The sequence below is a fragment of the Triturus cristatus genome, chromosome 6 (genome assembly GCF_964204655.1).
Source record: "Triturus cristatus chromosome 6, aTriCri1.1, whole genome shotgun sequence".
Classification (NCBI taxonomy): domain Eukaryota; kingdom Metazoa; phylum Chordata; class Amphibia; order Caudata; family Salamandridae; genus Triturus; species Triturus cristatus.
The window spans coordinates 565,235,076-565,253,216 of record NC_140589.1 but is presented as its reverse complement, the minus strand read 5'-3'; the positions used below and the strand labels follow the sequence as shown (position 1 = coordinate 565,253,216).

Sequence of the window (18,141 nt, the reverse complement as noted above, 5' to 3'; positions counted from 1 at the left end):
GATGGAGTTCAGCCGCCATTTTGAGACTTTCACTCTAATCCATCAGTAACTTCAATGGTCTGTTTTGCAAATGGCTACTTGAGACTTGGCTCACTTGTTATCGACTCACTGTACTGGTTGTCTTACAAGAATATGGATGTTTTGAGCATTTCAAGATAATTCAATGTTACTGATATTGTTGATAAAGAGTTTGTGGATTCTGTAAACAAGCGGCCATTTTGCGAACTTTGGCACCACTATTCAGGAAGTAACCTTCTTCGTCTCTTGGAAGTTTTTGGAGGAATTTTTTTAATTTTTTTATATTTATTTATTTATTTTTCTCCCCTGGCCAAGTTGTATGGGCAGAATAAAGGTGACTCGTCCTCCCTCTTCATAAAGAGTTCCAAAATTTTTACAGAATTCTCCAAGTTGGAAGACTCCCTATTATTTTCCTCTCAGTGCCTTGAGACAACTATGGATCCCCCCTCTGGCGCCTCGGGGAAATCCATCTCTAAATGCCTTAAGAAAGACCCTCCTTCACCACCTAAGTCTTCATCACCTGTCTCTATGGAGCTTCTACTTGAGGAAATAAGAGCCCTCTGACCCTTTATGGAAGAAACTAATAATAAGCTGCAAACTCTCACGGACAATTGGTCTCAAATGGATACGAGGGTTTCCGCCGTTGAGACCACTGTCGCTTCCTTAAAAGAAACTTGCACCACAGTTTCTCCACTTTTTACCAGGTATGCGCACTTCAGAAGCAGGTCGAGGACCTTGAAAACCGTAATAGACGGAATAACCTACGCATTTATGGCCTGGGAGAAGGTCTTGAAGGATCCGACCCAATTTCCTTTTTCAAATCTTTTCTTCCTAAGCTTCTTCATCTGCCTGACGGAACTTTACTCAACATCCAAAGAGCTCACAGGCTGGGACGTCCTCCATCTCCTGCTTCTTCTTCGTGAAGACCGAGAGGAATCATTTTGTATTTCTTGGAATACACTGATTTACTTAAGGTTCTTGCTGCGGTCAAAGCTTCTCCAAAGCTTACCTGGTCGGGCTCTTCTCTATTCTTTGCGCAAGATTATGCTAGAGCTACTGCAAGTAGACGCAAGGCCTTCCTTGGCATGAGAGCTGAACTGCGTTCCATGGGAGCTCGCTATGGCCTCTTTCATCCTTGTCTTTTTAAGGTTACATATAACAATAAAACCACAACGTATGAAGACCCGGCAAGGCTCCAAAGCTTCATCAATTCCTGTAAAATGAATGCAATGGATTTTTCTGAGCCCTCGACCTCTTCTATTGCCTTATAAAATTTTTCTTTTCACAGGTTCCCTGGTTTTCGATGTTTCTCTTATGATGTCTTGATCTTTGAGTTTAGATTTTACATAGTTTTTTCTTCGTTATATTTGTTGTTGCGGCAGAGTTTTGTTTTCTGCTTAAATTTGTTCTTATTCATCGTTGCGGTTATTGTTTAATATTTGATTCAATGTTTGTCCGTTCCTCCTCCTTTTTTATTTATTTTTAATTTTATCATTTGTCGCCTTCACAGATCTTATAATTCTTTTTTGTGATGTCTCCTTGATCCTCCGTTGGCTGCCCCCCGGATTTATGGCCCTCTCCAAGTGGTTTCATCACCCCCCTCGTGTATTTTTGAATCTTCTTCTGTAGGTATGTTACCTTCATGTTTTACTGTAGATATGTCGGTTGTAGTCTTTTTTGTTGTTTGTTTTCTTATATTGTTTTGTATTTTCTTTTCTGATGGTGTCTTCGGTTTGTTCACTCCCTATTGTTTTTTTTTTTACTCTGGTTAAGGATGTGGTTAATATCCTTGTTACTTCTCTTACCTTCTTATTTTCTTATTGCTTACCTACTTGCTCTTTCCCCTTTTTCCTTCATATCTTCTTCTTTTGCTCTTCTTTCAGATTTCTTGATATCTTTACCTTATATTATTCCACTATTTTATTCATTCTTCTCAATTCCTTCATTTTTCATACTCTTTATAATCATTTTCATGAATTGGATTTACATTTGACAATTTTGGTTCATTTTATTCAATACTACTAATGTCGTTACAATTGGTTACTTGGAACGTTAAGGGACTACATTCTCCCATTAAGAGGCAGAGAGTCTTGACTCATTTAGCTAAACTGAATGCTGATATTGTCTTTTTACAGGAAACTCATCTTTCGACTCCAGAGTCATTAAAGTTAAAAAGAGGATGGGTGGGAGAGGTTTTCGTTTCCCCGGGGGATGGAAGACGAAATGGAGTAATGATTTTATGTTGTAAGTCCCTTCCGTTCACATTTCAAACTCAAGAGTCGGATGCGGATGGCAGATGGGTGAATGTCAAATTGTCCTTGAAGGGAACTCCTGTCTCTCTTTTCAATATCTATGCTCCTACAGGCGGCACACCCTCTTTTTGGCTCACTTTGGCTAAACAGATTACGCTTTGTATACAGGATAATTTTATCTTAGCTGGCGATTGTAATCAAATTTTTGATCTATTTCTTGATAGAAATTCAAATACCCCCTTTGTTCCTAATAAATCAAACAAGGCCTTTGTGCAGGTTATATCCCAACACAAACTCCTGGATGCCTTGCGTCTTTGTAATCCGACTATCAGAGAGTACACTTTTTATTCCTCTTCCCATCACACTCAGTCAAGAATTGATTATATATTTGTCTCACACAATATCTCCCAAACTCTCACAAGGGCTGAGATTGGCCCTATTTTACTATCAGATCACGCCCCAGTTTCTATAGGCCTCGACCTTCTTCCTCCAATGACTGGCCCCAGAAGGTGGCGTTTCAACAATGCCCTCCTTTTAGATCCGAAATTTACTGCTTCCTTTATTACATTTTCTAGTGAGTTCTTTGAATTAAATCAAACTCCTTCTATACCACATGCCACGATTTGGGATTCAAGGCCTCGGCTAGGGACTTCATAATAGGCTTTGTTGCCTTGAAACGAAGAATCTCCCGTAAGTTTACAAGGGATATTCTTCAGGATATTAAGCGTTTGGAACATACCTATTACACTTCACCCTCGAAAGACTGTCTTACAACCCTTATAAATGCCAAAATACAGTTCAACAAAAAGTCCACGGAGGATGCCTCATTATATTTATTAAAATCTAGTGCAAAATATTATGGGGGTAAAAATAAGGCTGGGAAAATATTAGCCAATTATTTAAAAGTCAAGCACAACAAGTTGAACATTGAATCTATTTATGACGCTCAATCAGTTTTACAATTTAAGCATGCTGACATTTTGAATGAATTTTCTCTTTTTTACAAATCATTATATACTTCTGAATCACAACCATCTAATACTTCCCTTTCTCGTTTTTTTCCCACCATCCAGAAATCCCCACATAATCTACCTGATTTTTCCTCATTAGAGCTTGATCTAACTGATCAAGAACTACTAATAGATTTGCAACATCTAAAAAAAGACAAAGCCCCAGGACCCGATGGTTTCACTGTAGAATTCTACCAGCATTTCTCCAAACTTTTATTGCCTAGGCTACATTCCCTTCTTACTTCTTTCATCACGTTGGGACAGTTCCTCAGGCTCCTTTTCAGAAGCACACATATGTCTCATCCCTAAACCCGGCAGAGATCCTCAGCACTGTAAGAATTATAGGCCCATATCCTTGGTCAATATTGACTATAAAATCTTTGCTAAAGCATTGGCCGTTCGATTAGATTCCTATTTACCTGATTTGTTAGGGAAAGAGCAATCTGGATTTGTTAAAGGCAGATTTATTACTGATAACACAAGGATCCTTTTTAATGTCCTGTCTAAGTCGTCTTGTCTAAATTACCCCCTAGCGGCGATAGCCTTAGATGCCGAAAAGGCGTTTGACAGGGTTGAGTGGACTTATTTGTTTTACACGCTTCATTGGTTTGGGTCCTAAATTCATATCCCTGATTTCTCTTCTTTATTCTAACCCTAGGGCGGCGGTTTGCGCAAATGAGTTAGTCTCAGCATTTTTTGATTTACAGAGAGGTGTACGTCAAGGTTGCCCACTCTCCCCTTTCCTTTTTAATTTGGCGTTGGAGCCCTTTCTTTCTAAATTACACCAGAACCCAAAATTACAAGGCTTTTTAACTCCCAATTCCCATATTAAACTTGCGGCCTATGCCGATGACATTTTGCTTTTTATATCAAAGCCGAATGATTAGATTCCTGCCTTTTTGGTGGAAGTACAAGCTTACTCACTTATTTCTGGGTATAAATTGAATGAAGATAAATGTGAAATCCTACCCTTAAATAAGTTCACTTTTAAATCGGATTTTAGTGCTTCCAACTTTACTTGGAGCCCTTCTCATATTAAATATTTGGGACTACATGTTACCTCCTCAATTTCTGGCACAATAGCTTTATGTATGAATAAATGCATACAAAAGATTTTGGACCTAACTACTAAAGGGCATTCTCTGTATTGATCCTGGTGGGGTCGCCTGGACACTGTAAAAATGATGCTATCGCCTATAATATTATATATTATCTCTAATATTCCGATGTCTATTCCTATGAAATTGTTTAAGAAAATTAATTCAGCCCTTTCTTCCTTCCTGTGGAATAAAAAGAGGTCCCGCATGTCGCTGCTTACATTAACTAGACCTAAAACAGAAGGGGGGGGGGGGGTCAACTTTCCTGATTTCCAGGCATATCACAAAGCATTTCTTTTACGGCAAGCTTCTTTTTGGTTACTTAGTCCTACAGATGACTGTCCTTTATGGACTACGATTGAGTGTTTTTTCCTATCCCCTTTTTCTTTTTCTGAATACCTTTCTTTTTCCTGTAAACCACAGACTGTATCTACTCCCATAATTAAGTTGACTTCAAAACTATTGGACACTACACTTGCTTCTACACCTATTACCATTCATTCCTTTCTCAATCCAATAATCTGGCATAACAAAACTTTGACCATTCATAATAAGCCATTTTATTGGAAAAGTTGGCGACAAAAGGGTTTAGTATGGATTCATCAGCTATTCTCCAATTCAGATTTTCTGCCCTTTTCTTCGCTCAGTCAATCTTTTAGCTTACCTCCCACATTTATCCATAAATATAACTTACTTAAAAAAGCAGTGATAGAGAGCTACACCCAGATATCTACCACTCCTATTGTCCACACCAGTTCCGGACCTTCCTCACATCTTCATATTTTGTTGAAAACGAACCCCAAGGCCTCCGTTATTTATAGTTTCCTGCGGAATACGGGCACCCCTAGACAGAAATCCAAAGTGGAGGAGGAAAGGGATCTAGCAGCTTTCTGGCCAGTATCCCTATGGGATGGTATATGGGTTAAGATACTCAAATCCTCTAGAGCAGCTAGCATAGTACAAACGTTATTTTTTGTTTATAATAGATTGTTATTTACACCAAATGTCTTAAGCAAAAGATTTACAAATGTGCCAGATGCTTGTTGGACATGTTCCTCTCTGAACGCAGATTTATTACATATGCTATTCTTTTGCCCAGTTGTACATGACTTTTGGAAACAGGTATGGTCTCAAATTAACTCAATTTTTAGAACGGACATTCCTTTTTCCACTATTCATGTTTTTTTGGGTAGTCTTTCATCCTGTTGGGAGAAAGTCACACTTAATGTCAAAATTATTGATTTACTGTTTGCAGTTGCTTTTCAGCAAATTACGGTTAACTGGAAAGATTTTACAAAACTTTCGTACAAAGCATGGTGGTATGCTGTTTGCCATAATCACAGATTGGACACCTCCTCTGTTTATCCTTTACATTTGGCATCGAAACGTTTAGAATTGTGGTCTCCTGTTACAATGTATTTAGATGAGTGTGCTAGGTGACATTCCCGTTTTAAACCATCTCAACAAGAAGTTCTCAAACCCCCTTGATTTCCTTATCCGTTCCCAACGCATTTAATATTACATGCTTTTTCTTTAAGATGTTTCATTAATTTTGCTCTATTTTCCATGCTTGTAATTATTAATCCAATTCATTTGTTCTCTGTTATTGTAATATACTACAATGTACTGATTCAACCTTAACACTGTGAACACTATATCGACACTTTTATATATCTTTATTTCTTTCTTTCTTTTTTCTTCTTTTCTCTTATTAATAAAGTCGCTTTTTTGAACTTAAAAAAAAAAGAGTAATTACAGATGATATAGGTGCATATTTTCTGGTCAAATACTTTCTATATGACAATTTATATAAATATTGAATATTTCTGTCCATCAGTTTATACCAAGCATAGTGTGAACAAATAAGTTATTTTTGCACAAGATGTAGAGGTATGTTTATACTAAAGACAAAGATTTTACTATTAGAAAGTCAGACATATTGATTTTATCAGTGATTATGAACTTACTCTGCGACTAGCACGATATTGCTTTAGTTTTTTAGGTTACTGGAAAAAAGAATAGAAAAAAAATCGATTTCTTTACTTTTGCTATAATCGCAGCACCCGCGCTTTACTTTTAACATTAAAAGTAAAGCGCGGGTGCCGCGATGCTTGCAATCAGTCACATGAAATGCACGGTTTCGCCCTATACAATTGTACTTCCGACGCAGGGCATATCTTACCCCACCCAGGATTAGCAAGATGTTCCCCGGTGCATCTACTACATGTCCGTTGTGCGGTTAAGCTGATACTGACTTCCCTCACACGATGTGCTTCTGTGCCCTGATCCATACAAGAGTGTGCCAGAATCAATTTCTTTACTTTTGCTATAATAGCGGCACCCGCACTTTACTTTTAACAAAAGTAAAGTGCGGGTGCCGCGATTATAGCAAAAGTAAAGAAATAGAAAAAAACATCTATTTCTTTACTTTTGCTATAATCGCGGCACCCGCACTTTGCTTTTTACATTAAAAGCAAAGAGAAAATGGACAGAACTCAGTATTGAAAGGGGCTGAATGACAAAGAGTACATGGTACATGGTAAGTGATATACTCCAAATGTGTTCCTGAGCCTGCTTGGAGGAAACTGGGTATCAAAACTGGAGCTTAAAAGAGCTTTTTGAAACATCATGGCATAACGGTTCTTGGCTGACTCTTGGGAGATGGGTTTCTATTGGAGTTGGTTGGCTAACTCAAGAGGGACAGAGTTGGAGGGTCCTCTTTCAACCTTTCATAAGCTTCATTACTGGGGTCCTGACCCGGTCACGTATGGGCACTTGAAATAGTGATTTCCTTTGTCCTAACCAAGCGGAAGAAATTTCCAGAGATGGCAGGAATGCCTAAAGCAAAGTTGGCGTAGAGGGCGTAAGTGACAATCCACCAAACCAGGGAGTACTTAGAAGCATATTTTCTGGGCTACGATCACCATATCCAATTAAAAGTGTATTTTTAACAAGCATTGGCAAAGCCGATAGGTCTCTCCCTTTGGGACCTTATAAGTGTTTAGCCATGCAACAGTTGATGTTGTTGCACCGAGGATATTGTGCTGCATAACTAAATACTTATAGATTCCCAAAAGCGAGACCTGTTGGCTATGCCAATGCTTGTTTTCTTTTTACATCTAGTACCAGGATCTAAATTGCAGCGAACAGATAACAGATATCATCATCTAATTAAAGACTAAAATGAATGAATGAGGGATCATGGGGCGTGTCCTTTTCCCAACTTTACCAAAGCCCACAAGTTGCTACTGCACGCATATAATATTGCTATCTTGGCACCAGAATAAAGCACCATCTACTTGCTAATTTCGAATTGGTTCTGTATAAAGTGGCTTTACACGGAAAATCGTTCACAGGTGTCCAACGAGAGGACAAATTCACTGCAAGATGCTCCTCCCCTGCCCCACCTCCTAAAAAGTACTTTAACACATACACATTTGACAAAAAAAGAAGTATTCAAAACAAAATTCGAAATGACAATTGCAGAAGCACTTTTTCACAAGGTGCTTGCATCTCCAAGTCTCATGCACTGAAGTTGAAACACAGCAGTAACCCTTCAATTAACAGAATAGTCTCTATTCAATCTTTGAACAAAAGTCATATCTCGGTTTGGGCTAGGAGCTCAGTGCAGAGGCAACGTTGGCCAGAATCAGATTTTATGAACCCACTTCATTAAACAGGGCGTGGCATTATGGCCACAACTGCCAACATTGAAACTGGGAAACTAGGTTCGAGTCTCGGCGTCGGCACAACATCCAGGGATTCTGGCCAAATCACTTAATCTCCCTCTGCCTAAAAACACCACAAAAATGAGTGCCTTCTTATAAGTGGTGCTCATGTAAAGCTCCTTCAAATTCTTAGAGTCGAGGTCAGACTAAAGAGAAACTGTAAAAATAAAAAAATATGAGGTAAAAAAAAACATTATGGAAAGACAAATAGATACCCATTTAGTGGCTGATATGTACAGAGCGAAGCCAGAAAACATAGATAAATCAAGGCTCAAGACTTACATGCTTATATATATTGCTCTTAGGCAAATAGTTTAGTTCACTAAAACTCCCTTTTTTTATTATCATGTAAGAAAGAACTTTCAAATATATGAGTTCAGAATACCAGTTGTATAAAAGCAATGCATTTCACTTAGAAGACTATAATACCACCAACATCTTGTAGTCTGGGGCTAAGGGTGTTGGGTGTCACGACTCCTAAAAAAGAGCTAAGACATCCCCAGCTACCTCCTCTGCATAGTTGCTGTTGCCTGTTTGTACCCTTTCTATTAGTTCAGTTGCTTCTGCTTTTGTTCAATTTCTCTATTTTTTTGCAATGCCATGCTGTTTTGTTTGCACTAGCAAGGTTTCTGGTGCAAACGTTTAGATCTTTTCTCTCGCTCTCACACAATGTAATTTGGATAGAATTCTATGCTCAACTCACTCGCTATTTCCTGGGTAGCTGGTTCCATATTATAGTCATCATTATCCCATTTGTTATGAACAACTACAGCAAGTGTCGGTAGTTATCGTGTACTTCTATTTGTTGGTGTGCTTCAGATCTTTGTTTGGCCACATGATAGGGGCTGAGAGAACTTGAGTGGTCACTTGGGGAGAGCAGCTAAAAGCAGTGAAAACTGATGACATGCGGCAGGAGGAGGGTCAGACATGCTTGACTTCAAAAAGTGCAGGGTGAGATCAGCACCTCGGTTATGAAACACTGTGTAATGCATGAATCAATGCCATACAATTACACGACACATAATTCAACTCCACAACACATAATTCCATTACACATCTCATTCACCCAATCCACACCACGGATTTCCACATCATGCCACATAATTCAACACCACACTACATGCCATTCCATGACAAACAATACCACACCACATAATTCCACTCCATGACACACAATCCCACTCCACATAATTCCACTACACTCAATACCACATAATTACTATACACATAATTCCACTGCACATCATGCTACATTCCACCACACATAACTCAATGTCACACAATTCCACTACAATCCACATAATTTCCCTCCACACAATATAATTCAAGATCATGTCACATAATTCAACTCCACTGCATACCCCTCCACAAAAATCCACACCTTGCAACATTACGCTCCACATAAATCCAGCCTGCACCATGTCACATATTTACACTACACATATTTCAACTCCACACCTCATACATCTACTCTATTCCACTACATAACACATGCCTTTAAGACATTGACTATGCCAATAGCTCTCAAATTGCAGAGACCTATTGACTTTGCCACTGCTGGTTTTCTGGGCAACTAAATGGCCAGAGCAGAGTCAAAGAAAGGATCCAGAGCCAGTAAAGGAACAATGAGCTGTATCTCTTTTAGCTTATGTAAGGCTGCTGCAAATACCCTCGATGTGGCGCTTGAACGTTTCTCGAGTATGCACTAGCACTTACCAGCAGCAGAATCAACTATGGCAACGCACACTATGCCCGCATCACCCAGAAACTCCTCAAAAAACTGCAGAACATTCTGAACGCCTTCGCCAGATTCAAACTGAACATACCCCGCTGCAGCCACATCACCGGCCACCTGAGAGACCTTCACTGGCTCCCAGTCAACAAAAGAATCGCCTTCAAGCTCCTCACGCATGCCTACGAAGTTGTACACAATGCGGGACCATATACCTTAACCACCGCCTCGCATTCCACACACCCACCAGAGACCTCTGCTCCGCCCAACTGACCCAGACTACCATCCCACGTATCCTTAAGACCACGGCCAGAGGAAGATCCTTCTCCTACCTCGCAGCAAAGACCTGGAACAACCTGCCTCTCCATCTCAAGCAATCACCGTAACTGCCTCATTCAGGAAGGACCTCAAGGCCTGGCTCTTCGACTGAACCACTGAGCCTCCATCGGATCAGCTGTCCCCCCATCCCCAGCACCTTGAGACCCTTACAGGTGAGTAGTCGTGCTTGTCAAGTAACCTGATTGATTGAAGAAGAGGGCTGAAAGAAGGAAAGTAATATCTACGAGGCAGTGCTACTACTTACATGCCATTCCTTACTGGGTCAAGCAGAATATGTTCCATGAGAAGACCACCTACTTTTCCATTTAGAAGCGTAACAACAACATCCAGCAGCTCATTCGAGGGTGTGGTAAGTGATCGACCCAAGATAACTGGATGATCGAAAAGCCTGTAGAAAAAATCCTGATTGACCTGCTCAAGAAAACACCTCTCTTCACCACAATTTATCACTGAAGTTCCACAGATCTCTTGCTCCCACCCTGGCATGGAAGCGGTAAGGGGGCACCTTGGTGAGTTTGAGGTTCCTGAATATGTTTAATTTACTGAAAATGCATATAGGAATTACAGAACTGCGCAACAAGTACACAACGGAATACTTTCAGATTTGTAACAGTATTAACAAGATGATGTGTACCTCTCAATCAGTAGTTTATCATTTTTCGGAGAGCATCAAAGCATTTCCATTTGTCTGGGATATAGAAAGGTTCAAAGATGTGAGGGAAAGGTGTGTCATAGCCACACACTCGTGCAATCGGCGCCTCCAAGTTCAAGAAGCATTCTTCCTGCAAAAGAGAAAACCAAGAGATAAGAAAAAATGTGTCCCAAATTAGACAGAACAGTAATCTGGTGCACAGAATTAATCCTCTCCTTTCGCATTACGTGTTTTAACCATCTACAGATGGAGCATGTGTCTCACATTCCGCTAGTTTTTCAAGCAGCATACTGTATTTATAAACTATGTAAAGGCAAGAAACGTCTGCTAACGATTAATCTGTATAGCGCTCAGGCTCTTGGTGAGAAGGCAGAATCATTTATTTTCAGAAAGGTAAAACCTTACCGTCACGCTTTCTTTTAACAGTAATTTAGCCAATTGTGTTTGTTAATTTCAGTACCACTAGACATACTGAAAATCCAAACGTTCAGCTGCTATTGTCAATGTCACTGCAAAAACATCACAATTATGCATAGTCTTTTTTCACTTAGACTGGGGGCACGGAAACACAACCGTGGATCATTTTAAATGATGTAGATTGTTTCAAGTCAACTACTTTTCTTATATAATTCTATTAAGTATAAACATCCTAAGCCAGATTCAGAGATATTTTTGCGTAATTAAGTATAACTCAAATGGGGAAAAAATCAGCAGGTAGAGGATCGGAGATCTATGTAGACAAACACATGAATGGAATTTAGGGCCCATTGTTACAAAACTATTCTGCATTCACAGGAGTGTTTTAAAATGTACTCCGCGAATCACACAAGCAGTTCTCGAATCACACAAGCAGTTCTCGCTTGCTTTTAACTTTTGCTGGGACATGAAAGAGGCGCCCCTCACATTTGCGATTTGGAATGCTGTGTATGAATAGTGTGTTGCTGTAACTGCGGTCGCAAACCATTGATCAGTTACAAACCAACAAACTAAGCTAGAGTGGTAACTGATTTGCGAAGAAGAAGCTGTTCCCACGGACAGATTTCCCTTTCAGAATTGTGTTGTCCAGTTTTGATGGGAGCAGAGAGTGGCCCAAGGGACTACTCAATCGCCCCAATGTCCAAGAAACGCGACCGCAGGGATAGAGGTCTGCTGTCCATCGCAGGTCTCAATAACATTCACAGAAGGTAACAGAAAGACCAATCACAAGCAAGAGTATGGTGGCAATTGGAACAAAAGAAAGAGATGTACTGTATAGAAGAATTGTGGTCCAGTACACAAATTCAGATCATGAATATGCTTGAAATGTTGTCCCCTATCTAGGGAAAGACATCCTTTATGGAAGAGGAAACCTCACATACATAATAGTGCCATGCTTCATCATCAGCATCCTCTCCCCACCTTGGTAGGACAATGCCACCAGGGTGAACTGAACCTCCTCCGTCCATGTTTATTTTTTAGTCATACCTAGTGTCCTGCTGAATAAAGGTAATAACCTAGGAAAACTAAGGTATTTTTTGATTAATCTGGATACCCTTTGGCTTTGTCCAGTGGAATTTATCTAAGGACTTCCTTCTTCCGGTACAGTCGAGAGAGGATGATGTGATGAAGCATGACACTATTAAGTGCGCGAGGATGACTTTTCCCAGATAGGAGACAACATTTCAGTCATATCCATAATCTGGATTTTTGTACTGGACCACAATTCTGGTTAACAGTACATCACTTCCTTTTGTTCCAATTGTTATTGTGCTCTTACTTGTGATTGGTTTGAGTTTTGTGAAGGGACGAACGGTGTTCCTACACTTCTCCTCTCCAAATGTTGTGTTTCATTGGTCACAGAAAGACTCCTGCCTAAATAACATTCATTAGGCAGGTGGTTTTGTGAATCCTTCCAAATCCACATTTTGCGATGCAGCTGATTACTAGAGCAGCCGCATCACAGGAAGCAGTCCAGGTTGCAAACCAGTTAGAGTGCAATTTGCACATGTTGGTTTGCAATCTGTTTTTTTATTTTACACCAGACCCAAAGTACTTCAATAACTCCAGTACCACAGTAGATTTCCTGCACTATTAGATTTACGGTTGTGAGCTGGAAATATGTTGTGACAGGGTATGGCAGGCACAAAGTGTGTTTAGGGTGGCGAAAGGAAGAGGATGTCCCAAATTTCATGATGGGGAAAACGTTTTATCGGTAAACAGAATAAACACACCTGCTGTGGTTCTATGATGATAACGCATTCCGTTGCAATGTATGCCATGTATGCATGTGTTACAACACAAATGCTATTATCACGCACAACCTTTACCACGCATTTTTTAACAACGAATATACCTTTACCATGCATGCCTTTACAACAAATTTTGTTGAAAAAACAATGTTAAAGGCATATGCTTGCCCTGAGTCCTGAAATCGGTCCCTGGTGCACCCTCCCCTTAGCACCAGCCCTTTTAAAAAATACCCCTCCCCTGAGCACAAAAAGCAGACAACAGCGCAACAACCCCCCGTCCTCCAGCCCTCCTAAAAAATATCCCTCCCCTGCCCTGAGACCTAAGAGCAATCATTATTTCTCTGCAAAGGCTAATCTCTCTGCCTTTCAGAAAATATAGGGCCCAATATAAACATTTAGTGAAAAAAACACTTATAATAATGGAGAGTTGCATGTCCAAAAAGGCCAAAACTGGGCTTGGGTTGCATGTGTGCCAGTTTAGAGAGGACCCGGCTTGGTAGTTTGGGCAGGACTGCTCCTGGGGTAGCAGGACCAAGGCTGGTTTACACATGATTGGGCCTAATCTGAGGTGGCATAATGGGCCAAAGAATTATAGGTTGGAATGCTACCGTGAAAAATTGCCAGGGTTAGACTACTTGCCAGCATCACTATCATCTAGTTTGATGTAACGTCCTAAGTGGCCACGGGTATGCCCAGACGTGGGTCCCTTGCTCACTGTGCCAATGGGACCACGTTGCATCCAACTGTTCTTACTGGAGAAGGACCAAGAATGAGTTATATGTGGATGTGTCTAATCAGTGATGGCATCGTGGGAAAAAAAACAATGGGTTGAAATGCAACCCTGAGCGCTTGCCAATGGTTAGACTCTTTGCAAGTATTCCTCACATCACCTATTGTGCCTTTTATGATATTATTCATTATGTAACTATATTATTTATATTGGGGGTTGTGTTCAAAACACACAATGGCTCACTGGAAATGGTGCATCTGGAAACCACAAGTTATCACTGACAAATAATGCATTAACCGTCCCACCCTCAACCCAGCTTACTCTCCTTTTACTTGCTGACTTTATACTCATCTTTGACCATGTACAATGCTATCCAAATACATTCCTACATACATGGCTTGCTCGACATCCGGGGAATGATAAATAAAAGCAGATGCAGCTTTCAGTGACAACAGGAGAAACCTCTCTTGCCACCACAGTTGGAGAGGATCAAGCTCAGGCAACCACGGACGGCCCTTGAGATGGATGCAGTGCTGAATTAAAAGATATGCCCAAAAATAAAGCTTGCCTACTACTCCCTCCAAAATGTATGTGCTACCACCACCCGAAAATCCCCCCAAAAATTATCAATCTCAATTGTGCCCTTCATCCTCTTGAGTAGAGGCTGCAGCCATTTGACTGTAACAGCAGCCGTCTCTTGTTCAGTAGTTGTCAATTTTATGCAACAAATGAAAGATGGGTTCATAATACAATTGGGCATATATGTCTGCATATAGAGAGCCATTTTATTCCAGCACTTCACATGGCATGAATATAGCAAGTGGTGGATGGGAAAAAACACATACGTGAATTTGAACTCCAAATATACAGGATATAGTAGTGGTGAGTTGGGCATTTTGCCTACTGGCCAAAAGCCCGACAATTTCAGTCATTATGAAACAGAAAGATTATGTTATTTAACTGTTTGAGAGCAGTTGTCGGCCAATGACAGACACCTACACTACCTCCCCGGTGCATCTGTCGCCCATTGGCCAGCTCTGGGGAGGTGAATAAAGGCTTCCCTGGTGCAGAGCACAAGAGGGATTCATGTACACTATTTTGAACTTGGATTGCTCGGAAAGAGCTTCCCGAGCAGCCCAAGTCTTTTTTAGGCTTGTGTAGTGACGATCAGCATGCAGAGCACGCTGAGCAGATGGGCTAGTTTTACTTTCACTGCATCAGTTCTTGGGAAGTATATCTCAGCCCCTGGAGCACTGATTGGGTGGGAGAGCTATAGTTGGAAAGGGGAGAATCTTTTCCAATTATATCTCTTCCCAGTGGATCCCTGCTTTGGGATCACTATGGAAGAGCGATCTCCAAGCAGGGATCCACCCACTAGATAGCAGAGATGGAGAAAGCAGCCCTTTAGGCAAGCGCTTATGCTCCCCCCATTACATTTGATATTTACAGTCTTTCTGCCCCCACCCCTCCCGAAAGGGGCAGAAAGACCACTAGACACCAAGGAATATATTTTTATAATATACAAGTGGGGGCTGGTCATTATGGGCATGGCCATGCACCCACCCCAAACAAAATATACTAGCAGTCTTTCTGCCCCCCCCCGCCGGAGGGCAGATGGGGGTGACTTCCCCACATCTCAGCCCATGGGACACCAAGAACTTCTAAACAGAAAATAGAGGAGTGGAGGCTGCCCATCATGACATTGGCAGTCTTTCCCCCCCCTCTGGGGGCAAATGGGGTGATTACCCTCCATCTGCCCCCACCGTGGGGGGGGGGCAGATAGCCCACTAGACACCAGGGACATATAAAAAGAAACATACAGGGGTGGGAGCTGCCCATCATGGGTATGGCCATGCCCCCGCCCCACCAAAAAACTATGCTAGCGGTCTTTCTTCCCCCCCCCCCCCCCCCCCCCCCCTCCGGGTGGCAGATGGGGGTGATAACCCTTAATCTGCCTCCCCTTGTAGGGGGCAAAAACTAGACACCAGGGACATATTAATAAATATAGGGGTGGAGCTTCCCACTATGGGCATGACCATGCCCTCCCCCTCATTAAACATGCTGACCGTCTCTCTGCTCCCCCCGGGCGGGACAGGAAACCCATAAACACCAGAGATAAAATAAAACGTTTTATAGGGGTGGGGGTTTGCTCAACATGGGCACGGCCATGCCGCTGCCCTCAACAAATGACGTAAGCAGTCTTCCTGCTCCCCCGGGGTGGGTGGATGGGGGGTGATTACCCCAATCTGCCCCCCCCCCCTCGGGTTGTGAAAGCCCACTAGACACCAGGGCTTTAAAAAAAACATATAGGAATGGGGGCTGCCCATCATGGGCATGGCCATTTCCACCGAAAACTATGCTAGCATTCTTTCGCCCCCCCCGACCCCCCAGCTGTCAGTTGGGGGTAATTACCCCCAAATTGTCCTCTTCAGGCAGGACAGAAAGCCCACCAGTGACATTAAAAAAAAGTATCTCTGTCCCCTCAGGGTGGATGGGGATGATTACCTCCAATCTGCCTAGACTGGGGGTGGGGTGGGGGCAGGAAGCCCACTAGACACCAGGGACTGCATTTATTCTTTATTTGTTTGGGGTGGGGATGGCAGGCATAGGCCCATGCTCTCCCTCACTGTGCACCCTTCCTTAGACTTTCTTCCCCCCATGGTGGGTAGATAGGGGTATTCACCCCAATCTACCTCCTAGGGTGGCAGAAAGTGCACTGAACACCAGGGATTTAAAAAAACTGCGCCAAAATAAACAAAAGGAGGAGGGGGCAATAGTGTCTTTCTGTCCTCAAGGGCATATTTAGCTTGGGGAGGTTACCACTAATCTGTTCACTAGGCGGGTAGAAAGTCCATCTGACACCAGGGACTTTGCCTTTGGAGCGAAAGAAAGTGGTGCAGGTACTGCACTCTGGCATTGGCACCCCCACCCCAAAAAGGGCAAACCAGTAATCCCCACACCCAGAGCAGACAGGAGTTTTGCCCCTGGGAAGGCAAAAAGCCCACTGTATGGCAGTACATATATATATATTGAGGTGGGTCTGGCTCATCCTAACATCAGGCCCCACCCTCACCCCTAAAGAGTAAGTCTTTCTGCTCCTCTGTGGACTAAAGAATCCCATCCCAATGGCAAGCAAGGGGACATTTGATTCTTTTGGGTGTTGGTTTTAGATATAGACGATTCCAGAACTTTTCATCACAGAAATAAGAGGAAATTAATTTTTTTGGGTCAAAGTTTGAGGTTTGTAAGGGATTGGGAATAAAAATGCCTAGTGATAGCCACGCAAGTCACCGGCATAATTCCCCAGGTGTCTAGTTTTCAAAAATGTGCAAGTTTGCTAGGTTTCCCGAGATGCCGGCTAATCTAGGGGCCAAAATCCACAGCTCCCCATCTTGCAAAAAAGGGAGAATTTTCTATGGAAAATTGTGTTGTGTCCATGTTGCATTTTGGGCCCTTAATCCCACAGGTACTAGGCCTACCCGCACAAGTGAGGTACCAATTTTATCGGAAGCCACATAGGAGCATAGAGTAATAGAACTTTTATTACCAACTGAATTTTGCTGCATTTGTGCCTTCCAAATATAAGCCTGTGTGTGAAAAATATCCTCTAAATCGTATGGTAGTATGGTTCCCACAAATTCATAGAAGTACAAATCACCACTGCTCCTAAACTCCACATTGTATGCCTATTTCGGAAATACATGTTTCTTTGATACCTGTTTTTTCACTCTACATATTTCCCCATATGAATTGGTTTATTCTCGGTATACAATGAAAAAACATTGCACAGTGCAGTTCTGTTATTGGCTCTGGATACCTTGGGTTCTTAAAGAACATACAAGCTTGAAAATCTTAGTCACAGATGAAAGTCAAAGGATCACAGTGCCACCCATTCACACTTTTCAGTACTGAGGCTAATTAAAAATGTGAAATTTGTAAAGATTTTAAATAGCTAACCTCTATGAAAAATACAGCTTTTGTTTACTTATTTTGTAGTAGAGACAGAATGAATTAGCATCTGATGGCGCTCTGGAATCTATAACCACTTTTCTCAAAATCAATCGAAATTGACTTAAGCAGGTTCAAATATTAACATGTAATGATATGTCCATTAATATATTAAGTTCTTTGTAATTACTGTGAGCAATGAATCAACTTCCAATGCAACATTTAGCACAACGTCCGCCGTTTAAGTAGGCAACTATATAGTACACTAATAGAATGTGTATTGTACGTTTTTAGGCTGTTATATTACAGCACTTATTTCTCAAAGACATGAGGTTGTTACTTCTAAATATTTATTTAAGAGTTTTATATAGTGCTGGCTAGACCTGAAGGTATCAAAGCGCGAAGGA

General features: G+C 41.5%; 1 protein-coding gene across 1 annotated transcript in view; it reads right to left on the bottom strand.

Annotated features, from left to right (window-relative positions):
* Positions 1 to 18,141, bottom strand: part of BCKDHB (branched chain keto acid dehydrogenase E1 subunit beta) — a 1,118,926-nt gene that overhangs the window by 55,895 nt on the left and 1,044,890 nt on the right. Inside the window, exon 10 of the mRNA XM_085611011.1 lies at positions 10,811 to 10,958. Within this exon, the coding sequence (XP_085467137.1) occupies positions 10,818 to 10,958 (141 nt within the window). The 3' untranslated portion in view covers positions 10,811 to 10,817. The remainder of the gene's footprint in view (positions 1 to 10,810; positions 10,959 to 18,141) is intronic.